Source organism: Ostrinia nubilalis, chromosome 24 (assembly GCF_963855985.1).
Source record: "Ostrinia nubilalis chromosome 24, ilOstNubi1.1, whole genome shotgun sequence".
In the NCBI taxonomy this organism is placed as follows: Eukaryota; Metazoa; Arthropoda; class Insecta; order Lepidoptera; family Crambidae; genus Ostrinia; species Ostrinia nubilalis.
The window spans coordinates 8472770-8494294 of record NC_087111.1 but is presented as its reverse complement, the minus strand read 5'-3'; the positions used below and the strand labels follow the sequence as shown (position 1 = coordinate 8494294).

The window sequence follows — 21525 nt, the reverse complement described above, 5'->3', positions numbered from 1 at the left end:
AAATTTGTGCAAAACTGGGACAGTTTTAAAGGCAAAAACTGGTATAAATGCCTAAAACATTTATCGTTGGAATGCTTATTTTAAACATGGAAATACAAGAACATTTGGCGGTGAAGTTCGTATAAAAGCATGGTCAAAAAGTGTTTAAAAATGTCTTCTAAAAGGGACTCGAAAAGACGTCTGAAAGCAAGATGACATAAGAAATCGCGAAACAAATGACTCTATTGACAGCTGTCATCGCCACAACTTGACAAGTATAACGCCTATAACGAGGACTTAATTCTGTGTACATAGCTATCCATGGTTAAGCCTTTGTGATATTCTTGTAAGTAATACTGTACTTTATATTTATAATTTGTATACATAATAACAAGTATACATTTTTTTTCGCCAATTTCAGAATGGGTGCTTAGTGATTAAAAATACAATTGACCAATACACTGCAAAGCCATCCGTTGCACTTTCATCCTTATTGTTATAGCTCTAAGAGCAGCGGACGGCGTATGCATAACTTTATTTTCAGACTATATTGTCAAAATGCGGTTGTATGTACAGTTTCTTTCATTGTGATTATATTTTTCCAACCTGTGTTAAGTCCGCGAGAGATCTAAAGGCCTGCGCCCATACAACCTTGAATTAAGTCGGTAATTATAACTAAGACATAGCAAATAAGACGCAAGTTTTGATCGACAAATAGAGTACGTAATTTATCAGTTTAAAAATTAAAATTAATAGCCGTCCGCTGCGTAAGCGGGCGCAACGTGTAACTTATTTTTGTATGTAAACCGCAGCTTTTTGACGTCTGTCAAATGTTTTCAACGCAACAGGTGACGTCCTAAGGCTGAAGCCTCGCGGTTCCTCATAATCAGTGACAGTATCAATTACATAGTGAGGCTTATGTACGGATGTGAACCTCCCGTGAAATATAATTAAGCCAGAGATCTATTGCTAGGAACTCGCGAGATTTTCAGCTCGGATATAGTGCAATATAGCTTATTCTGCCCCCTGTTTTTAATTCGGGGCTGATACAATATTGAATATAGTACAGATTTTACACCACGCGTCCAATTTCTCGTACCTTCAAACTACTTGATTAGACACGCCTATCTGCCAAAATACCCATTATTGTATTAGAAAAACTTTAGTTAGAATACTTCGTGAGTTCTCAGCATTACTTTTCTGCTAGTTTTATTCACGGTCAGAAAGTGGGTCTGATTCCGAGCCACCAAATTAATTATCTCTTTCTTAACTTATCGATTGAAAAGAGACATAATGTAAAGCCAAGTATTCCAAGAACTACCCTCAAAACCAATTTAGACTTAGAATTAAACCAATATGGCATAAACAGTCTTGAGGCGAGTTTTCGAGTATAGTTCTGAATAAATTGGCTCAAGAATTGAAAACTACCTAACTACTTTATTCCATGGCAATCTGAGAGGTTCGAATGGATACAAATCAGGTTATTGCTGTCTCTTTTCATTCGCCAAGCAATGAAAGAGATACACCGAGTTTTAACAATAATATGCACAATTTTTCTACTCGGGATGCGTTTGAGACGCGGAAGTAAATGTCAACATAGACAAGTATACTTAACTAGAATCGAGTGATAACACTTTATGACGTAATGGTAAATAATTCTCACACATTTTGACCCTTCTTGTCTTCAGGAGTAAGCAATTCGCTGTCTGTTTATAATTTGTAGCTTCACAGTGCATTTAAAGACACATTAACTGTCGTTCCGATTGAATTTTAAGGTGATTTTGTGGCACACGATCAGACATTTGCTTCCGCGCCTCACTCGAGTCTATAACCAATATTAAGGCCCTATCACACCAGCGATCGTCGGGCGTGCGTTTCTCGAGCGTATTTATCAGAATATACAATTTCGTTCAGCTTTTATTGTGATAAAACTAATAAAATTTAAGTCTTGATACTGTATATCGTCCCTGATTCAATGTCAAAGTGAGTTTGACCATTGTTTTGAAAACTTAACTTTCAGACTGTTAATTTTAGCTGTAACTGATTCCGATTTTGCAATTGATGCGAATGACGAAACATCAAGGTATTGTAGCATCGTAAATCACAGATTTTTATAAAATAAATGTTAAATGTAGCGTCTTAAGAGCTTCAAATTAGGCGTTTTGAGACGAACGTTTGTCGTCCGTTTGCAGGACCGCACACTGAAAATTGTATGACAACTGCGTTGGAATACAAATGACAGTCAATTACCAGCAGAGAAGTCTTGCAAAAGGACGACAATCGTCCGTCTCAAAACGTCTAACCTGAAGGAGCTTTTATTATTATAGAACGCGTCATCCACAAAGACGCGCCCCACCATTCTTCCGCTAATGTTTGAGTGTTATCGGTACACGCTAAATGATCCATGAGTGCACACGCACACTACAATAATGACGCTCGGATTGCTCGGATCAAACTCTTCGCACCCCGCGCTAAAACCAAAAATTGGTGGGGCGCGTCATCGTGGATGAAACGATTGCATCAAATTCACATGATTAAACACTGTAGCATCTTACATATTTGTCACCGTAAAATTGTGAATTCCGTCAGATTATAATCCGACGTAGTTAAATTACAATCTAACCCTAACCTAATCCACTGTTAGTTTACAATTTAACGCGTTATATTTATAAACTGACAGAGTTCAAAATTTCACGTTGACATATTTACCGCTCGAGAAACGTGATCCCCGCCAGTATGGCTGAGCAAAGGCAGTGAGGAGACGTTCCCTGCTAGAACTTGTCCTGGAATATGAAGAGGTTGTTGGTGGCTGCCACCGCGATGATACTTTCGTGAGGGTGCCACGCTGTGTGCAGGATCTTTTTGTTGAAGTCCAAACAGTCCACGCTTATTTCGTCCTGCGGAGATAGACTTTTGTTAGTTGTGGTGTTAGATTTTAACCGCAAACGGTTTAAAACGTCAATGGGACTAGAGATTTTTATGATCTGATAGATGGGGGAAATTATTCAGGACTTAAAATCGTGACTTTTTTTATCAGCGCAAATGGCCTTCTCAAAGTATTTGCACAAGGACTTGTCCCGTGCTGCCTGTATCCAGATGCTTTTTGCTGTTAACTGAAGAATAAAAGACAATGCCGGAAATTGGCGTCTTTTTTTTTTCGCGCGGCCACCGACCAAACCATGTTTTTTGGATACAAAATAGTTTAATAAACCAAACTTACTATGACATGTATACCTCTAAACTCAGTCTGAACTGAGTTACGAGCATTAGAAGTTTGATGATTTACATACTAGATTTGCTTTTTGCGCGCAAGTTTTGTAAGAAATTGCAACAAAATAGTGACATTGTATGTGTAAACAAACAATACCATCCATTAAAGGCTCCAGACATCAGTGTGGAGTAGAATCAGCGCAATAAGAAAATATCGCAATATTTTGTTGCAATTTCTTACAAAACTTGCGCGCAAAAAGCAAATCTAGTATGTAAATCATCAAACTTCTAATGCTCGTAACTCAGTTCAGACTGAGTTTAGAAGTATACATGCCATAGTAAGTTTGGTTTATTACACTATTTTGTAATCAAAAAACAGAGTTTGGTCGATGGCCGCGCGAAAAAAAAAAGACGCCACCTTCCATACAAAATCTGGCATTGCCATTTGGCACATTGATAGTTTCAGTATGGAAAATATGTCAAAATGACAAGTTTATTCTTCAGATATAAGTTATCCGACGATGGTAAACTAAATAATAAAAAGTAATAAATATCCTTGGACATTTTACACTGCGCTTCTAGTCCCAAATTAAGCAAAGCTTGTACTATGGGTACTAGACAACGGATATAAACATATTTAAATACTTTTTTTTTAATAAATACTTATTATACATAGAAAACACCCAGTCCAATACAAACAAATATGTTCATGCACACAAATGTTTGAACTGTGCGGGAATCGAACCCACTACCTCCGGAATAGTAGTTCGTTTCGAACCATTACTACACTCAAACGGCCGACAAAAATATACGTTAACAATACACCACTACATTTTTATCACCGAATTTTTTTAACAGGTTATGTAGAAACGTGTGAAAAATTGAAAGCAAAAGAAAAAGAAATGTTTTTCATAAAGTTAATTTTTTTATAATATTTTCTATAGTCGATAGTATAGTAATATTTTCTACGCGCTCGCACATTGCCCCGATCTGTCTGTCTTGCTCACGTCTCGACCACGCTTCCAGTGTTATTATTACATACTTAGTTAACTTAGACCATTTTGAATTCTAATAAGTGTTACATTATCTTACGTAAATAATGCTAGCGACGCGTGTGTCCATAAATTACCAATTTTAGGATGATATTTTGAGTCACTTTATTTCACTTTATTTTTGCAAAAATAGAATCAGTATCAATAACTCATTACCCAGAATTTTTTTTTAGTGATAAAAATTAGTGGTGTATATGAAACTCAGCCCTAAGGGGGTTAGTGTACAGTGTAGACTGTCGGCGTACCTTCTTCCTCTTGGCGGTGGCGGCGACTCGGCGCGCGCGCAGCGGTTGCCGGGGCCGCGCGGCCGCGTCGCGCGCCGCTTCCAGCGTCAACTCGCCGCGCCGTCCGCCGCCCGCGCCGCGTTCAAACACTCTGGAGCAAATAAACAACGTTGTATTCAACATTCATCAATTAAAAACTTCTACCAGGCCTGTTCATCTCCGCGAGTTTACATCGAAAACAAAACACGCACGATGGCCCACCTACAGGATACTATTCGACAAGGCCTCACATACGAGCGAACATTGACTCACGCACGCGTATTCTTGTGTATGATTAACGTGAACATTTATTTTCTGTGCCAGAGCGGGACAACTGAGGAATAGTTCTAAAAAACCTGCGGAATTATAAAATAAAACAAAGTTTTGGGAGTTTTACAAGTTTATAGAAGATTGAATAACACAAATCAAAGCACTAAACACAAAACAGTTAAGTAATGGGGTGACTTCTAAGGCGTATTTTTGTTTTTGTCGGCGGAACAAATTTGTTTTAGAATATCGTATCTTGTTTTTAGATAACTATGGAACTCACTGCATGATTTATTTATATGTGTGTTATTGTTACATTTAAAAACGATAGATGTAATGATAGTATTTAACTGACTAAATAATAATAAAAACACAGAATGTACTTTTTTAAGTTGCCTCAAGACACTGAAAGGTAAATAAGTAGTTAATATTATTCATGATAATTCATGCTCAATCATGTATTTCCTCCACCATTTTCCGCAGTTTAGCACCACACATCATTTTACCAAAGTCAGCCCTATGACTTCGGCGCAGTACCGATCACTGACGTTTGTCAACAAAATAGTGCTCGACTCTTGAGACAAGCTAAATTACACCATATTGTTAATGACATTGAGCATACATTTTTTTAAATACCTTCGCGAAGTAAAACTTCTGTACGTAGTACTTATTATTATTCTGTGCTTCTAAGTAGCTACACTCTTGGCAGAGTGGCCGTGGTTGTCACACCGCCACCACCACTCGGTCTAGATAATTAAAACACGACTTCTTAAAAACTGCAAATCGATCGAAGAGCTACAATGCCACATACAGCACACAAAACACACGCATTTGTTTATTTTTAACGGACCACCAACACTTCGCTATCGTCACACACACACACACAGCGACCAGTCCTATGATGCATCCAGGTGCTTTCCGCGACCTTCACCAGATCGTCAGTCCACCTAGTGAGAGGCCTGCCTACATTACTTCTTCCGGTCCATGTTCGCCACTCAAAAACGTTTCTGCTCCAACAGCCACTATGTGGCCCACGCCCTGCCACTATGTTTGACAACTCTATGAGCTTTATCGGCTACTTTCTTTAGTGTTCCTGCGGATCTCCTCATTTCCGATTCGATAATAGCAAGCAAATTCCCGAGCAAAGCATCGGCCTTTGTGTGACCTTGAGCCTTCTTACAGGCGATTGTCGACAAAGATCAATCAAGGGTTCCTCGAATCCTGAATCCGGAGTCCAATACAAACATAAATGATCTAATAATAAGTACCTGAGTGGGTGACCTTTTTTGGCAACTTTGTTTCTTTTTTTTTTGTTTGTCTTTTGTTGCCTGAGTTTGTTGCCAAAATAAATTTATTTCATAAGATTTTAAACTTTCGCGTTTCATTTCAACTAAAATAGAAAGACACGGGTCTTAACGCGACGTTTATTGTTAAGTTACAATTTACATTATGTACTCACGGCTCGACATTTCGGCAGCTAAAACGTCGCGTTAAGACCCGTGTCTTTCTATTTTAGTTGAAATTTATTTTGTTTCTTTTTGTTACCTGAAGAAGCCGTTGTAGGAGCCGGTCATGAGCCGCTGGTCGTCGCCGCTCCAGCAGCACTCGAACTTGTCGAAGATGCAGTCGTTCTCGTACAGCGAGCACAGCTTCGACCGGAGGTACTCGTGTACCTGCAAACAAACAACCAGGGATGTTATAGATATCCGTAACCGTAACCGAAACTTTCGGATATCCGAAACTGTAACCGATTCTAAAGTTTCGGATGTAGGCAGCTTAAATTGTTTTTATATAGCATTATATGTAAAGGCATAACAGCCTGATTTACCGATATAATGCCATCTAGTATCAATTTTTATTTTTTATATACTTTTTATTCGATGTAAATTGTGCGGCCATGAATGAACCGTTTTGGATAACTATTGCAAATTGCATTCTAAAGCACAGATATCCATAACCGTAACCGAAACATTCGGATATCCGAAATAAAAAATATCCGTAACCGTATCCATAACCGAAACTACATTATCCATAACATCCCTATACCGGAGCACACTGGTGTACCGTGGTCATTAAATGGTGTGCCTCGGAAAAATAAGAAAGATTATCTTATTAACTTATTTTTAGTAAGTAAGGGTAAGACTAATAAAGGTAATTACTAAAAAAAAATATTTTTCATGTGTAGTGTGGTGTACCTCAAAAAAAAATCCTTTTACTAGATGTACCTTGAACACAAAAATCCTATCCTACCTAGCACACATTACATTTGAAACAGCATCCAAAACTCATATCCAACTCCAAGATAAGTTCAAATCTGTGATTCTTGACTTGTATTTAAATTCAGACCGAGTCAAGTTGGCTCAACATAGTTTGCTAAGTTCGTAATCAAACGGTAATTTTACAAATTTTAATTGGAACGCAGATTTAATTATAAACTAAAAGTATTCTCTTAAAAATATTATGTGAAAAAAATATACTCACTGGATATGTTTCTACTGGTTTTGTTTCCATTCTAAGATCCCATACTTTTAAACCTAAATAATCTCGTGACATCATATATCTGAAAACAAAAGAGAAAATTCATTGTTAATAATAGTACATTAAATTTATATTTAAGTAAATTATATTTTTGATATAAGAGAGCCCTTCTACAAAGTGTTTGGTAGTGGGCTTTCATTGGGAAAGATGTGTCAATAATGAAAAAAACAATTACAACAGCATTTTGGTTGCAGTACTTTACTTTGCTGATAGACATAAGTTCTATAAGGAAGAATTACAGTTCTGTTGATAAGGAAGTGATGTGAGGGAAAAAATACGGATCCTCAGGCTCTTCGAACAGCTCGGCCAATGCAAACTGGTTCTTATCGCCGCAGCATAGAGTGCAAGCACCTGCCCTCTTTGCTGAGCTTGACGTCGCTGATGGAGCTGATGATCTCTGAGAAGGACTCCTTGACTAACACAGTGGGCCATTGCAAACTGGCCCCTATCACCGTATAGTCACTGACCTCTATACACACTGAACAGTGGATCTAGACAAAGTGCAAATTATAATCGCAAACCAGTCGAAAAGTGGTCGAAAAGCCCCTTTTTTGTATGGATTTTTGATGGATTCGATTTTCGATTCGATCAAAAAGTGCGTTTTGTCTAGGGGGGCAGGTTGTCTAATACAAATGACAGTTATTTTTGTGTGCCAATTTGAAGCGCCACTACGAGTGTCCTGAGAACTAATTTTGACTTATAGCCTGACCAGGAACATAAAAACCCTGGCATAGAGGCGCGTCAATTGCATTTGATAGTGCAACACTGAGTACAGTCGTACCTGTGTTAAATTAATAGGCTAACTTTATGTATCAGGATTTAGGATTACGGGCTAATTTGATATTTTCATAAATTAACGAAAAAATATTATTATACGTAACCTGGTTTAAATAAATGAAATGAAACCATCAATCGAGCTAGTAGGATTTATTTATATTATTCATCAATAATAAAATTCAGAACTTGAATATTCAACTGCAATGTTTGCTCATGAACGCTTCAAACTCGGTACTTCTTTCCCAATTCCATAAAATTCAACAATTAGAAAGTGACAAAATTTTTTAAAATAGGTAGTTGAAACAAACCACAGCTAATTTTCATAGTGGACTGTACTATGCGATAAACATGTCAGTCAATTTGACAACCTTTGTAGGAAACATTATTCAATGAAAATATTGTCCGAACCCTTAGTATTTCTCTTCGACAAATACTTTAACGCATTGTGAACCACTTTTCTTTCACGACTATAAAAAGATTTTAGCAATTTAATTCACAAAATCAATTGCGCACATTTAAAATAAAGTTTGTTTACACTTTGACAGCAATAGACTGACATGCAAAGTGACATGTCAATGAAGTTTTCAGTTACTGTTGCCATTAAAAGAAATTAGTACCATTAGTTTTCCGCAACATGGCGAGGGTTTTTATGTTCCTGGTCGGGCTATACATTATAATAATATGGAGTAATAATAAGAGTAAGCGAGAAAGAAGATCACTAATTTTAGTTCCGTGGACATTCGTATCTGCCTATGGCCTAAAGCGCCAAAATGGCGAAAATCAAATAGGCACAAAACAGTGTGTATAGAGGTCAGTGTATAGAAGTCAGTGTATACTCTGCACGCACCTGCCCTCGTTGCTAAGCTTGACGTCGCTGATGGAGCTAATGATCTCGGAGAAGAAAGAACGCGCGTGCGGGTCCTCAGGCTCTTCGAACAACTTGGCGTGTCTGTCGCACAGCGCCGCCGCTCGCATGTCGCATAGCCGTATCGTGCCTGGAGAAATAATGGAAAATTCATTGGTTTGGCGATTATCACACTGCGCCGCGCTCCGCCGCGGTCCGCGTGATTTCATATAAAATATCCCGCGCGCAGACGCGTTGTCAGTGTGTTGTGCCGCGCGTGTTTTCTCGGAGCGCGGCGCAGTGTGATAATCGCCTTTAAGATAGGAAGTCGCTAAATATTCGCTGAAGAAAGCGGCTTAGAGGCCTCGGTTGATGCTCACACAAGAGTTTCCTTTTTAGACTCGAATGTCACAGGACAATAACCAGTGGCGGATTTAGTTTTGCCGCCCGTAGGCTCGGGTGGGGTTGGATCTTTATTTAACTTTAATCTTCTGAAATCGAGTAAGCGTCATCTGAAATCTTCCGCCCCTAGGACTTCCGGCCTATACTGCCTATTGACAGATCCAGGACTGACAATAACCCATGGCTCCATAAATCATTAGGCTCCGACTGATACCATATCGGGTTTTGTGGGTAGGCCGCGGCGGGGAGAGCTCCACATAACCCACTGACCGCCCCGCAGAATCCTCTGCTAATGGGTATCTATAGTCTGGTCTGTGAGCACGTAGAATTTTGGCCAATGACCCCAAGCTACCCGTCCTTATCGCTCGCGCGTAATTATGTTGCTGTCGCGATCGCACACTCACTGCGAGCGCCCGTCGCACAGTCGCGACAGCAATAAATATAATTACTCGCGAGCGATAAGGATGGGTAGCTTAGGGTCATTAGACAAAATTCTACGTGCTCACAGACCGGGCTTTAGTTTCATGCCCATTTGTCGTCTGACCACAACGGTGAATTATGCAACTTTTGTAAGTTCCATATTGTGAATATTAAAATGAAAGGTAACGCTTATGATAATATAATATGTACTCACCTTTACTACTAGAATATACAAAGAGATTGCATTCAGTCGGATGGAACTCAGCTGCGGTTATAACCTGAAATAGAAGAAGAGACATTTTATCTAAATGGTCTAGGGCCAGTTTTTTTATCTACAGTTAAGTATTGAATGTAGTGCCTGAAGTATGAGAGCGTCACGGAAGGATGTTATTGTGACGTCAAACATCAGCTAGATATCAGATGTGCTTCAATCTTGTATGCTCTTTCACGTCATATGTGCCGCTCCCATACCGACTCGGTTAAGCCCGGTTTCAACCAAAGCGGAACGGAGAAAGAGACGAGCGGAGCTGAGAAGTGGAAATAATGAAATCTGGTTATTCAAAACACTTCTCTTGGTGGAAACCAGGCCTTATGCGCTACATGTAGTCAGTGTGTTAAGTGAGATGCAGTCAAGTCTAGACTGCATCTCACTTAAAACCAGCGGGGTTACTCCGAAAAACGTTATCCGAACTTTCGAACGTTGCTATCCCTCTTACGCAAAGCTAGATGCCAGCGCGAGCAACGGTAACAGATAGACCCGAAACTACGTAAAGCCCCGCAGGTGCGATTGTGGTCAAATACCTCCCTTGTCTTGCATAAAAATATCTCCCATACCTCTGTGAGTTCCTCCATATTGGCGGGCTTGATGTCCACAATATTGAAGCTCTGGTCCGTGATCTCCAGATGCCAGAGGTTGATGCGGAGGTCGTCCGCCGACAGGTAAGTCTCCTGGTCAGAGTTCAGCGAAATTGAGTTTATGTGGTATGTGTGCGCGTTCGCGAATATCCGTCTGGAAGGAGAAAATTAAGACTTGTTAGTGTCAGTAGACTCCAATATTCAATAATCGTTTATTTCATCCATCATGAACTCGACTTGGTAGCCTAGGCGCAGACCACCAGTTTTTAGTTGGCCGATAGTTGGGCCCGATTTTAATTTGTATGAAGAATTGACCGATACCAAATCGGTGTCATGTGCGCACTTCCATACCATCTCCATAGGTCTGCGCCTAGACTTAGTGTCAGTTATGGGGGAGATCGTTTATCCACCGCGAACTTAAAATTAGAACATTATGGGCCCTTTGGCCCTTTTGGCCTTTGCATTAAGAGGATAAAGAAGAGGACCCATATCCCTATGGACCTACGTTAAGATTGGAAGATACTTAAGCGGGGTTTAGACTAGCAATAAAACTTGCAGAAGTTAACTTCCGCAAGCGCTGTCATCCCTATGTAAATTTTGTCTATGTAAAGTTTTCTCACTCGCACACTGCACCCTACAGGTATTTTCCTTCCTTATTGATAAAACAAAAATCTAAACCAATCAAAATTAATAATGATATGAATGCAACTACTAAATTACAGCTACAATATTAACCTGAAGGTCATAAATCACAAGTGCATCATGCACTAGATAATTCATACGCAAATCCAATCTGATATCCATATACGAGAGCACATAAAATAGATTTGTTTATTTAAGATAATGGTACTCCTTTGATATCGAGAACCAGAATTTATCTCGGACATATTAATATTTATCTTACATATTAAACCGATTGATGTCTGTTATCTGCGATTTAATGAAATTTATTGGTCAACTTCTATCTATCATTGATACACTTTACCTGTAGGAAATAATATAAAAGTCCGTTTGGATCGTAATGAAAAGCGGCGAGCTTTATAAAATGTGTCACAAATTAATTAATCAGAAGATTGAAGTACTGGAAAGTTTGATACTTTATCGCGTGCGTAATAAAGTATATTAAACTTAATATTATGAAAGAGTGTTTGCTACTGCGACCGATTCATTTGAACGTAACGTAGCTAACAACAGAGGTCTATGTCTAAGTCCCCTGTCAACTGTTCTAGCTTAGTCCCCTGTCAACTGTTCTAGCCAAGTCCCCTATCAACGGTTCTAGCTAAGTCCCCTGTCAACTGTTCTAATTGAGTCCCCTGTCAAAAGTTTTAGCTAAGTCCCCTGTCAAAAGTTCTAAGTCCCCTGTCAAAAGTTTAATGACCGTTTTCACCATCAATCCCTAATTATAAGGTGACCCCTCTGAAAACAATATTCCTGTTATGTGTTACCATAGGGTTCACTTAAAAATAAGGGATTGATGGTGAAAACGGGTGTAAGTCCCCTGTCAACTATTCTAATTAAGTCCCCTGTCAACTTTTCTAGTTAAGTCTCCTGTCAAAAGTTCTAAGTCTCCTGTCAAAAGTTCTAAGTCCCCTGTCAAAAGTTCTAAGTCCCCTGTCACAAGTTCTAAGTCCCCTGTCAACTTTTCTAGTTAAATCCCATGTCATCTGTTCACCTGGGCGAGGCCTCGACCATGAGCTCGGCGGGGCGCACCGTGGGCACTCGCAGCTGCGTGATGCGCGTCGGGTCCCGCGGCCGGCCGCCCTCCTCGCGTGTGTTGTACCCTGTCACGCGCTTGTCACGCTCTGACACCTGGAAAATGATTACCCTGTCACTGTTAGGCCCAGAACAGACGGTGAAACGCAACTGCAACTTTCTGATGATTCTGATGAATGAAACTGAAACTGAAAGTTTCAAACTGGTCGTGTCATGTGTGGTCTCTCAACGGACGCTATGGCAGAAACTTAGATGCAACTCAAAAGTAACTAGCAGTTGCAATTTCGTTGCAGTTGCGTTTCACCGTCTGTTCTGGGCCTTAAATGTAATAGAACAGCCGAAACAGAACCCTGCGTCAATTTTGCCGGAGGACTATGGCGTCTGAGTAACCTTAATCATTCTAAATCCGGCGCGATCATAGGCCAATGACAGGTCGCGCGACCCATGATAGTCCACGCGACCTGTCATTGGCTATTGATCGCTTCGGCGCTGGCGATCTGCACGCGTTGGTGTGGTTGAAGCTTTAGCGAAAGCATAACCATAGGACAACCATAGTAAGCCATAGGCATGTGGTTCTGGCAGTGGATTAGGAAGTCGTAAAAGGCGACTAAGGGACAAATATGTGAACATCAGGCCTCCCAACCCTGGCTAGAGAGACGTGAACATGTGTTAACTTGACTAATTTGTAACTGACTAAACTTCAAAACTTTTCATCATTATCACAATTTCAGCCATCGGGCGTACATTGCTGAGCATAGACCTCCCCCAATAACTTCCAGATTGCCCGGTTGTAAAGTAATGCAGATATTTTGAATTGGTAACAAATTAATTATGTAACATTATCTAATCTTTCGTGTGGAGTACAATGTAAAATTAGCGTTTTTATAACATTATAACAGCGTGCAGAAGTTTTAAGTGCTATTTAATAGTCTCATTGAGATTTTTAATAGCAATAAAGTGATAAATTACTGTTACTATTGTTGCAATAATAAATCTCTTTACTGTGATGCAACTTGTTAACAGCATACAGTTACACACATTCATTAGAACAATTGTACAATTTGTCGTTATTGTGAATGGGAAACAAATGATAATAATTACGATGCAATTCGATATCTTTTATTGGCTCTTAGTTTATCTCGTCCTTTGCACGGAACCTTGGGATATTAGGAAGAAATTTGGGTATTATTTTTTCCCAAAATAAAAAGTTCTATTTAAGTTTGGGAAAGTTTTCGAAGAACATTTTCATAAAGATGTGACTACGGACTCAAAAATAGATCTAAGGAGACTTTTTAACACTTCTAGCTTTGTCAAACACAACTAACAAGAGTTGTGGATCTCAAGTTATTAGGGGACCGGATCTTGTTATGAATATTGACTATAGTACTAGCGCTTAACTTAGGCAGTGCCTGAGGTATGGGAGCGACACGGGGCATCAAACGTCAGTGAGACTTCACATCTCCTTGTCGTGTCGACAACAAACCTACACAGCGTCAGCTCCAAACTCCGCCATAAGAGTGGCGTTGTCAGTATAGCCTTCATTAAACCTTCCTACGTGCAGTTATTTGGGCACGCAGGGCACGACATCAGACTTCAGATAGGTATGCTTTGTCACGTCATAATATGTCAATGCCACCCCTCCCGTGCCGCTCCCATACCTCAGGCCCCGCCTGAGTTAAGTGCTAGAACCATAACACTGTCCTTCTTTGTCTTTTTTTGCAACAAGCTGAAGACAGACGCGTATTTGGAGAAGACTATGTCCAGAAGTGGACTTGCTACATTCAGGATAATAAATGTCATGCCTTTCCCTATTTTAGGGTACGCAGCGAAGGACGTCCACCCAGAAGGTGGATCGACATCATAAAGGTAGCAGGAAGGCGCTGGACGCAGGCCGCTACCAACCGGCCAACATGGAAAGCATTGGGGGAGGCCTATGTTCAGCAGTGGACGTCCTATGGCTGAGATGATGATGGTACATTAGATACAGGTTTCCTGTACGGTGTCAAGCCGGTAAGGTATCCGATCCTTATCTAGCACCGGCTTGACACCTTACAGGGCCGTCTTTAACCTACTAGGGGCTATGGGCACTTAAGGAGCAGACGGGTGCCCTCTCGGTCGCAGGACCCTGGGCACGTGCCCTAAGTGCCCAGTGGGAAAGAGGGGCCTGACCTTACAGGAATCACCCTGTATAACTTACCTTCCACAATTTGATAGTCTTGTCATTGGTGGAGAGTAGGAAGTGGGCTTGGTTCTTCCTCTTCAACCACCTGATCTTGTTGATTTTCTCCTCAATCTCCAGCGACTTGAGGTAGTCGAACTCCGGCTCGTGTGACTGGAACGTCGAGTACACGTTGTACTCGCCTTTCTTTGGTACGCATTGCTTGGATGCTGGGTCTCTCTGTAACAAACGGTTTTATTAACACTAAGGTGAGATTTATTTATTTAAAACTTTATGGCAAAGATAACAAGGTACAAAAGGACTTGGACCCCTCGCCCGCGGCGACTTTTTGTAGTGATGCTGTCGCGCGTTTCGTAGACAAGCGACAGCATCGCTACTAACGCGCGTTAGTCGCATTTGCAACGCACTACAGAAGTGTACGCGATACAGCATCACGACTGTATCGATGCGAACGCGCGCCAGAATCACTACTGCATCGCTGCGAAAAGTCACCGTGGGCAAGGGGCCTTCAGGTCATAGCAGTATCAACTCTGAAAGGGATCAACAGCGTATCTCGCATTTCGCGAGCTGTCATCGCCTTTTGCGCACTGTCAACCGCGAGGCGAGGCGTTTACGTTATAGATGACCCACGCTGAACTGTCCCGCCAAACTCAATGACAGGGGGGCGCTACCATCGTTCATCTTTATGGTTTCCAACATGGCAAATATCGGAACCAGCGATTCGGTATTGACAGTGGCGCCCCGCTGTCAATGTCATCGATAGGACAGTTCAGTATTTTGGAACTATAGTAGATAAGTATGCGTTGCAATATGGAGTTTCATACGAATAATATTGATCGCCTAGAGTTGATACGGTTACGATCCCTTTCCAGGTTGAGAAGTGTGCTACGTCCTTTAACCGGAACATTCGCCAGTTATGTAAGTGACAATCCAAATTATCTTCACTCACTTATGAATGAAATGCTTGAATTTATAAAAGCGAATGCTTCCGGGGAGGAAATGCTACAAAAGTAGACTTAGAAATGACAATAACATTGTAATTCTCGGTTTTCATTCAAGAATCTAACAGAATATATATACATTTGAATATTGCCAGCAAAGAAGAGCCTTAAAAGCTTCGGCAAGACCTGACGTATTTATGTGCGTATAAGCACGTATTTTGATGTTCGTGAGATATACGTTTACCTCGTTATGTTTCACCTGTTTGCATTTGCTTACACGTCACAATTTGTCGGTTACGACAATAGCCTATTTCACTCTAAAAAATTTAGTTTTAAGGATAACAAATTACTAAGGAAAACTGTGAAATAACAGTTATTCATTCATATACACAACGGTCTTTCTTTTCTAACACTGCAACTTCTGTATAGCCAAGATCTTCATTTTGGTCTCAAATTAAACCCAACCACTGAGGGTTGAGTAGTCCCAAAAAATTCTTGAAAGTAACAATGATCGATTCGCCAAAAAATAGACTGTAAAATATAATTTGATAAAGATATCGATTACAAATCGATCTCGATCAAGACATGCCCTTTTCGAAACCTCCGATGCGTCCGTGTAAGGAAAGGCGCCCTCCCAAAAACGGCGCAAGCGAATTTCTCTTCGTGCGTTTCGCGAACGTTCGTTACGTCACAGATTTGTGTCACGGCGACTGACGAAGCGGGATATATTATACGACATATCCTTATCATGTGAATCATTGAAAAATTACGGTGGGGTGATATCACTATTCTAACGCTACTTGAAAATGATACTGGATTGAAATAAATTTGTTGTAGGTCATATAATTTAAGAAAATTATACTTCAGTTTAAAAAAACGCAGCCTCACGTTCCATTACGTTATTTATGTGCTCAGATTTTAAATATGTTTAAGGTTTTAGACATTTAAACTAACTCTAGAACTGAAGTAGGAAATACTGCTGGGATGGGACCACAATCGATTCAAGATTAAGTAGATAACCATAGCAATAATACAGTCCCATGTATTTACAGCGAATATTGGTATACATTTTTGTTCAAAGATCGCTCTTATAACGACTTCATAAGAAGCCACAATTAAAGCTTAAAGAAATAGTGACCCTTTTTGGCTGGCGATGATTGCAAAACAGTTGAAGATCGTGATTCGTGACAATCATGTTTGGGCGAGGCTCAATCAAAGGTGTTTTGGTCCAAAGTATCGTTCCACTTTCATACATGTTTGTCTTGCCTAAGACAGGCCCATGCACTATGGCGAAATACCTGTTCATTGACCCATGAGACTGATAAATAAATAAGATACATGTGCGTGATCTTACGTTCTATTTGTCAGCCGTTTGGTGTAGTAGTTCTTACGGACTCCTATGCCAGAGGTCGAGGGTTTGATTCCCGCACACTACAAACATTTGTAAGCATGAACATATTTGTTAGTATTGGTCTGGGTGTTTTCTATCTATAATATACATATTATAGATAAATAAATACATTTACAAAAAGTTTTTAAGTATGTTTATCTGTTTTCTAGTACCCATAGTACAAGCTTTGCTTAGTTTGGGACTATTATAATGAGCACCGTTGCGGTTTTTTGTCTCACAACAAAACAAACGACAGTTTCTTCAAATTAAACAAGTCCTTACTCTTTCTAGTATGATTAATAAAAATAGGCATGTATTTAAATGATCTTTTTAAATTAGCAAAAACGGCAAATAAAAAAAATCTAAATGGTCATCTATTTTAATGATTGATCCTCTTTCTTTGAGACATAAAATAAATGAAATCGATCGATATTTTAACCTCTTTTGAACTACGCAAAAAAAATTTGAGATGTAATAATTATATCTGATCGTTACTTGTTGGTCCTCAAAAATAAAAGAAATGAGCACCAAATATTCAATATTGTGATACTTTTTTAAATAATTCGATTTGTATAAATTATTTTTTGTCTATATCAAATAATCTTCAAAATAATTATGTTATGGTACTTATTTTTATTAAGTTGTAGTCAAAGGATGGAAACTATTTAAAGGCACTTGATGTTCAAAGATTTTTTTTTATTAAAAAAGCATACTTAACACGTTCACACTGCGTTATCGGGTCGAATTGACCTTAGGTGCTGGATGCGTTGGTGTGGGATGGATATATTCGGTCTTTTCAGTAGAACGAAAGATAAATATTGTTTTGCAATTGTTTCGTCAAACACAGTAAATATTTGGAAAAAAAAACTTATCAGGTCCTTACGACCCGATGTCGCACTAAAAGTAAACAAATATCGTTTAGTGCTTTTATCGTGTCTAATCGACCCGTTGACAGATTACTTTATGGTCACTGATCACGGTCGAGATCGGTATACTAAGAGAAAATCAACCTTGCGATTTGATAAAAATAAAAAGGTAAAAATTATGATGTCGGGTTCAGGGATGTCAGAAGTAAGAAATTATTTTACATAGCGCCTCTAGTCCCAAACTAAGCAAAGCTTGCAATTTAAACAAACATGGCAATGTAATATAGCTTTAATATATTTTAAAGTTAAGTTATACATAGATCGAAATGTATTTATTAGGTGATCGATATTAAAAGGCAAACTTGATATAAAAATCATCAAATTAACAAAATTAAAGATCAATAACTAAAAAAGAGGATCAAATATTATTTTTGTTTACCAAATATTAAAAGAGTATATTAAACATAAATATTATGTTACCTTTAATGAAGATCATTCATAATTTATCCGTAGATCAACCAATATAGACCCAATAATTAATATAAAGATAAAATATAATAAAAAACATCATTTATTTTTAAAAGTGCACATACAAAAAAGATCAATTAGTTTTTAGAGGATCAAATAATATTGTCCCATAAAAATATATCATACTACAGTACGATGAATAGTACTCGAATGATCGTAATCGGTCCAAGCAAGCTGCCATCGTTAAACTGGTTTGGGACAGTTTTTTTCGCCAAAGGTGGACGAACAACAAAACGGTACACCTGTTGGTCGCGTTCATAGTAATTTACCGACGTTTGCCATCATATTTTATAGCACGTTAACATGTTTAATATTGACAGTAATTGAGGTACATGTTTTTATTTGCAACTTATTCTATGAGATTTTTAAGGATAGATGTGTCAACTTTCATAAAATAAAATATTCTTATTTTTACGTACTAGCTGCATTTTGCGCATGCGACTTGGTACATTGCGTGTGGACATAATTTTCCAAAGTATTCGTAACTTTCCCAGTCTTCTCATTCACATTATTAATGGGTCAAGCATGCTATATTCCAGTTTCTATATTACTTCTATTAGTAATCTAAATAGAAACTACCTCACTTTAGGTTCTTAAGGATGGGCTTAAACAGTGTAGCCAGTAAGTACAAACTTCTTGTAAAGCCATTTCTATGAATGTTTGGATGTATCATCACCAGTGATACCGATTTTTCAAGAGCAATCGGTTGTTCAGACTGGAACTGCAGTCCTAAGATGCACGGGAAACCCATTTCTCGTCTAAAATCAATAATCTCATCTAGCCAGACCGGGCAGTGGACGTAAACGGGCAATACGACCCTATATTAGTATCAAAAATGTACTTACCTGAAATATGACGACTCGCCCGCCCTTATCCCCAGTGGCCAACAGTTCACCATCATGGTTGAACTCGACACACGATATCAGGTCGGCCTCGGTCACGTCATCCTCCAACGTGCCCTTCACCTGACTGAAACACCATGTGGTCTCCCCACCATTGCCTGAAATGATAGAGAGCGTGATGGGAATTCGGTGGCAATTGCAGTAGCTTTAAAGGTCAATTTTCTATGAGTTCACTCAAGGTAAAGTTGTTGCAATTCACGAAGGCGAGTGGGCTTTACATGTGTGGTGGCTCGACAAGGAAAAATTTCCGTGCTAAGCGATTTTGCAGGTCCAATGACAGTTTAACTTTCCCCCGGGACAAACTTGACCTTCATTGGTTGGGTTTTTATGGCGGTCAAGCTGTAGATCCTGGCTAAACAGGAGTTGCAGCGGTGGGAATGTGTGGTGGCTCGTTACTGTTCGTTTTTCTAAAGTTTTGATAGATATTACACTACCGTTAAGTGCATGTACACGTAGACACACAAGTAAAGCTCACTCGCCTTCGTTGCAAAAACTATAGATAGAGATAATCTGGAGAACTGAACATTATTTTGACAGAGAGCTTGATGGGATTTCAGCAGTAATTGCAATAGTTTAAAGGTGATTTTTCAATGAGCTCACTCAAGATGGTTAGGGATAATCTGCACTGGAGAACTAGACGTTCTTGCAATAACAGAAAACCTGATGATACTTTGGTGGCCATTGCAGTACTTATAATGGTCATTTTTCCATGAGTTTACTCCCAAGTGGATATGGATAAGCAGTGGAAGATAAGCAGATTACTGCAGTAAACATAATTCAACTTGAGTTGATACAAGACACAGAATGAAATCGAAATAACTTTGGAAGAAACTTTAACCAAGCAAATTCAATTCAAATCACAGAAAATCAACATGAGATGTGTTAAATTAGAACTTATTAAAAAACTATAGTCTTTTATGAATAGTAGAAATAAAAGATAATTTGTGGCCAGTGAGATGACAATAGAATGCTAATAATAACATCTTTACTAAAAGTAAGAGTGAATAATTCAAGTCACACTTGAAAAGGCCATTTCATGCTTTATTTGAGCATAAATAAATGTATCAATCATTAAAGCACCAACATCAATCTTTTTTTCTGACAATTGTTATCAAAAACTATGATAATATAACAAAATCAATAGAGTAGATAAAGTAAAAGATATAAAGTAGAAAAAAAATGGTTGATTCTTCATTTAGATGCAGATTTACAGGTTTATTTCATAATTAATTTGCAACCATAATTTGGTTTCTTGTGTGCATCTAAATGAAAAGTCAACTAGAGATAAATGAATTCATCAATAGAAAACATTCTCCCAGTTTTTTGTAAAAGATACAAGCATTTTCATGCAACTTTGATTTCTGTAAATCTAAATAAAAGTAAATGTTACTTACCCCCTTACTAATAAAACTTAAATACACGCTTGTTGAACAGTGTTTTAAAGTGACGTTTAGTATGGAAATGTCTTTTTAAAACAGTGTTCAACAACTGTGTAACTTTTTATTAGTAAAGGGGTTAGTAATTAACATTTACTTGGATATTTCAAAGTTTAAATAAAAATGCTTGCATAAGATTTAATTAATTCAAAATAGAATAGCAATCAGTCAATTTTGCACTCAAATTCATAGGAAACACGGAAGAAAATCGTAAATAATGCAATGTACGAACCCTAGTCAAGTCGGTTAGATAATAGAAAACATTAATTTGTTAATCTAAAGAGATCCTACAAGATTAGTAAAAATAAATACTTAGAAATTGATTAGTATGTTAATTTCAAATATAATAGAAAAATTACTAATCATTTAGCTAAAATTTACTTTTAAGTTTCAATAATTTACTTCTAAAATGACTAATGTTAATCTACATAACATCAGATATCTCAATGATCAATTCGGTTCTCGCAACGGTAAGTTTTATAGCAAATAAGGCATGTAAAATTACATACAGTCACAAATAGTGTTCCAATGTAGTCGGCATGAGTGATGACGCCAGTTTGTAAAGTTATCTTGTATCCGAATACGATGATTTGAATACCATGGCACTTCTTTCTTTTTCAACATTTCTATTTACATAACTATCGTGAGTTATCAGTGTTCAATTAACATTTTTTTGTTTTTCTAAGTCAAACTAAAAAGGTTACGTTAAACACACTGGCACTCAAACGTGTCTCAACTAAGAATGTAGTGTAGAATCAGATTTTTGAACCTGTTTTCAAGTTGTTCTATAGTAACAGTATACTTTTGAATGAGACCTCTTGTAAACGGACACCATGCTTTAGAAATAATCATCTCATTGTATGGTTAAGACAATAGCGGTGAACACAAAGGGCTTCCTTTGAATATTATGTTCCTTATTTTATTGTGACATGCATTGTTCATGCACCTCACGTCAATTAAAAT

General features: G+C 38.5%; 1 protein-coding gene across 4 annotated transcripts in view; it reads right to left on the bottom strand.

The window, feature by feature from the left end:
* Positions 1–2074: 2074 nt before the first annotated feature.
* The window catches only part of LOC135083773 (protein phosphatase PP2A 55 kDa regulatory subunit), a 51120-nt gene continuing 31669 nt past the window's right edge, over positions 2075–21525 (bottom strand). Inside the window, exons 1-11 of one of the 4 annotated variants that reach the window (XM_063978517.1) lie at positions 21072–21287; positions 19070–19224; positions 14518–14718; positions 12280–12416; positions 10587–10761; positions 9967–10030; positions 8934–9081; positions 7253–7331; positions 6317–6444; positions 4487–4616; positions 2075–2876 (exon numbers count right to left, since the gene is read on the bottom strand). In XM_063978517.1, the coding sequence (XP_063834587.1) occupies positions 2751–2876; positions 4487–4616; positions 6317–6444; positions 7253–7331; positions 8934–9081; positions 9967–10030; positions 10587–10761; positions 12280–12416; positions 14518–14718; positions 19070–19224; positions 21072–21186 (1458 nt within the window). In that variant the 5' untranslated portion in view covers positions 21187–21287 and the 3' untranslated portion in view covers positions 2075–2750. Of the gene's footprint in view, positions 2877–4486; positions 4617–6316; positions 6445–7252; positions 7332–8933; positions 9082–9966; positions 10031–10586; positions 10762–12279; positions 12417–14517; positions 14719–19069; positions 19225–21071; positions 21288–21525 lie in introns of those variants that run through there. The other 3 variants (XM_063978516.1, XM_063978518.1, XM_063978519.1) reach the window with 3 other exon arrangements.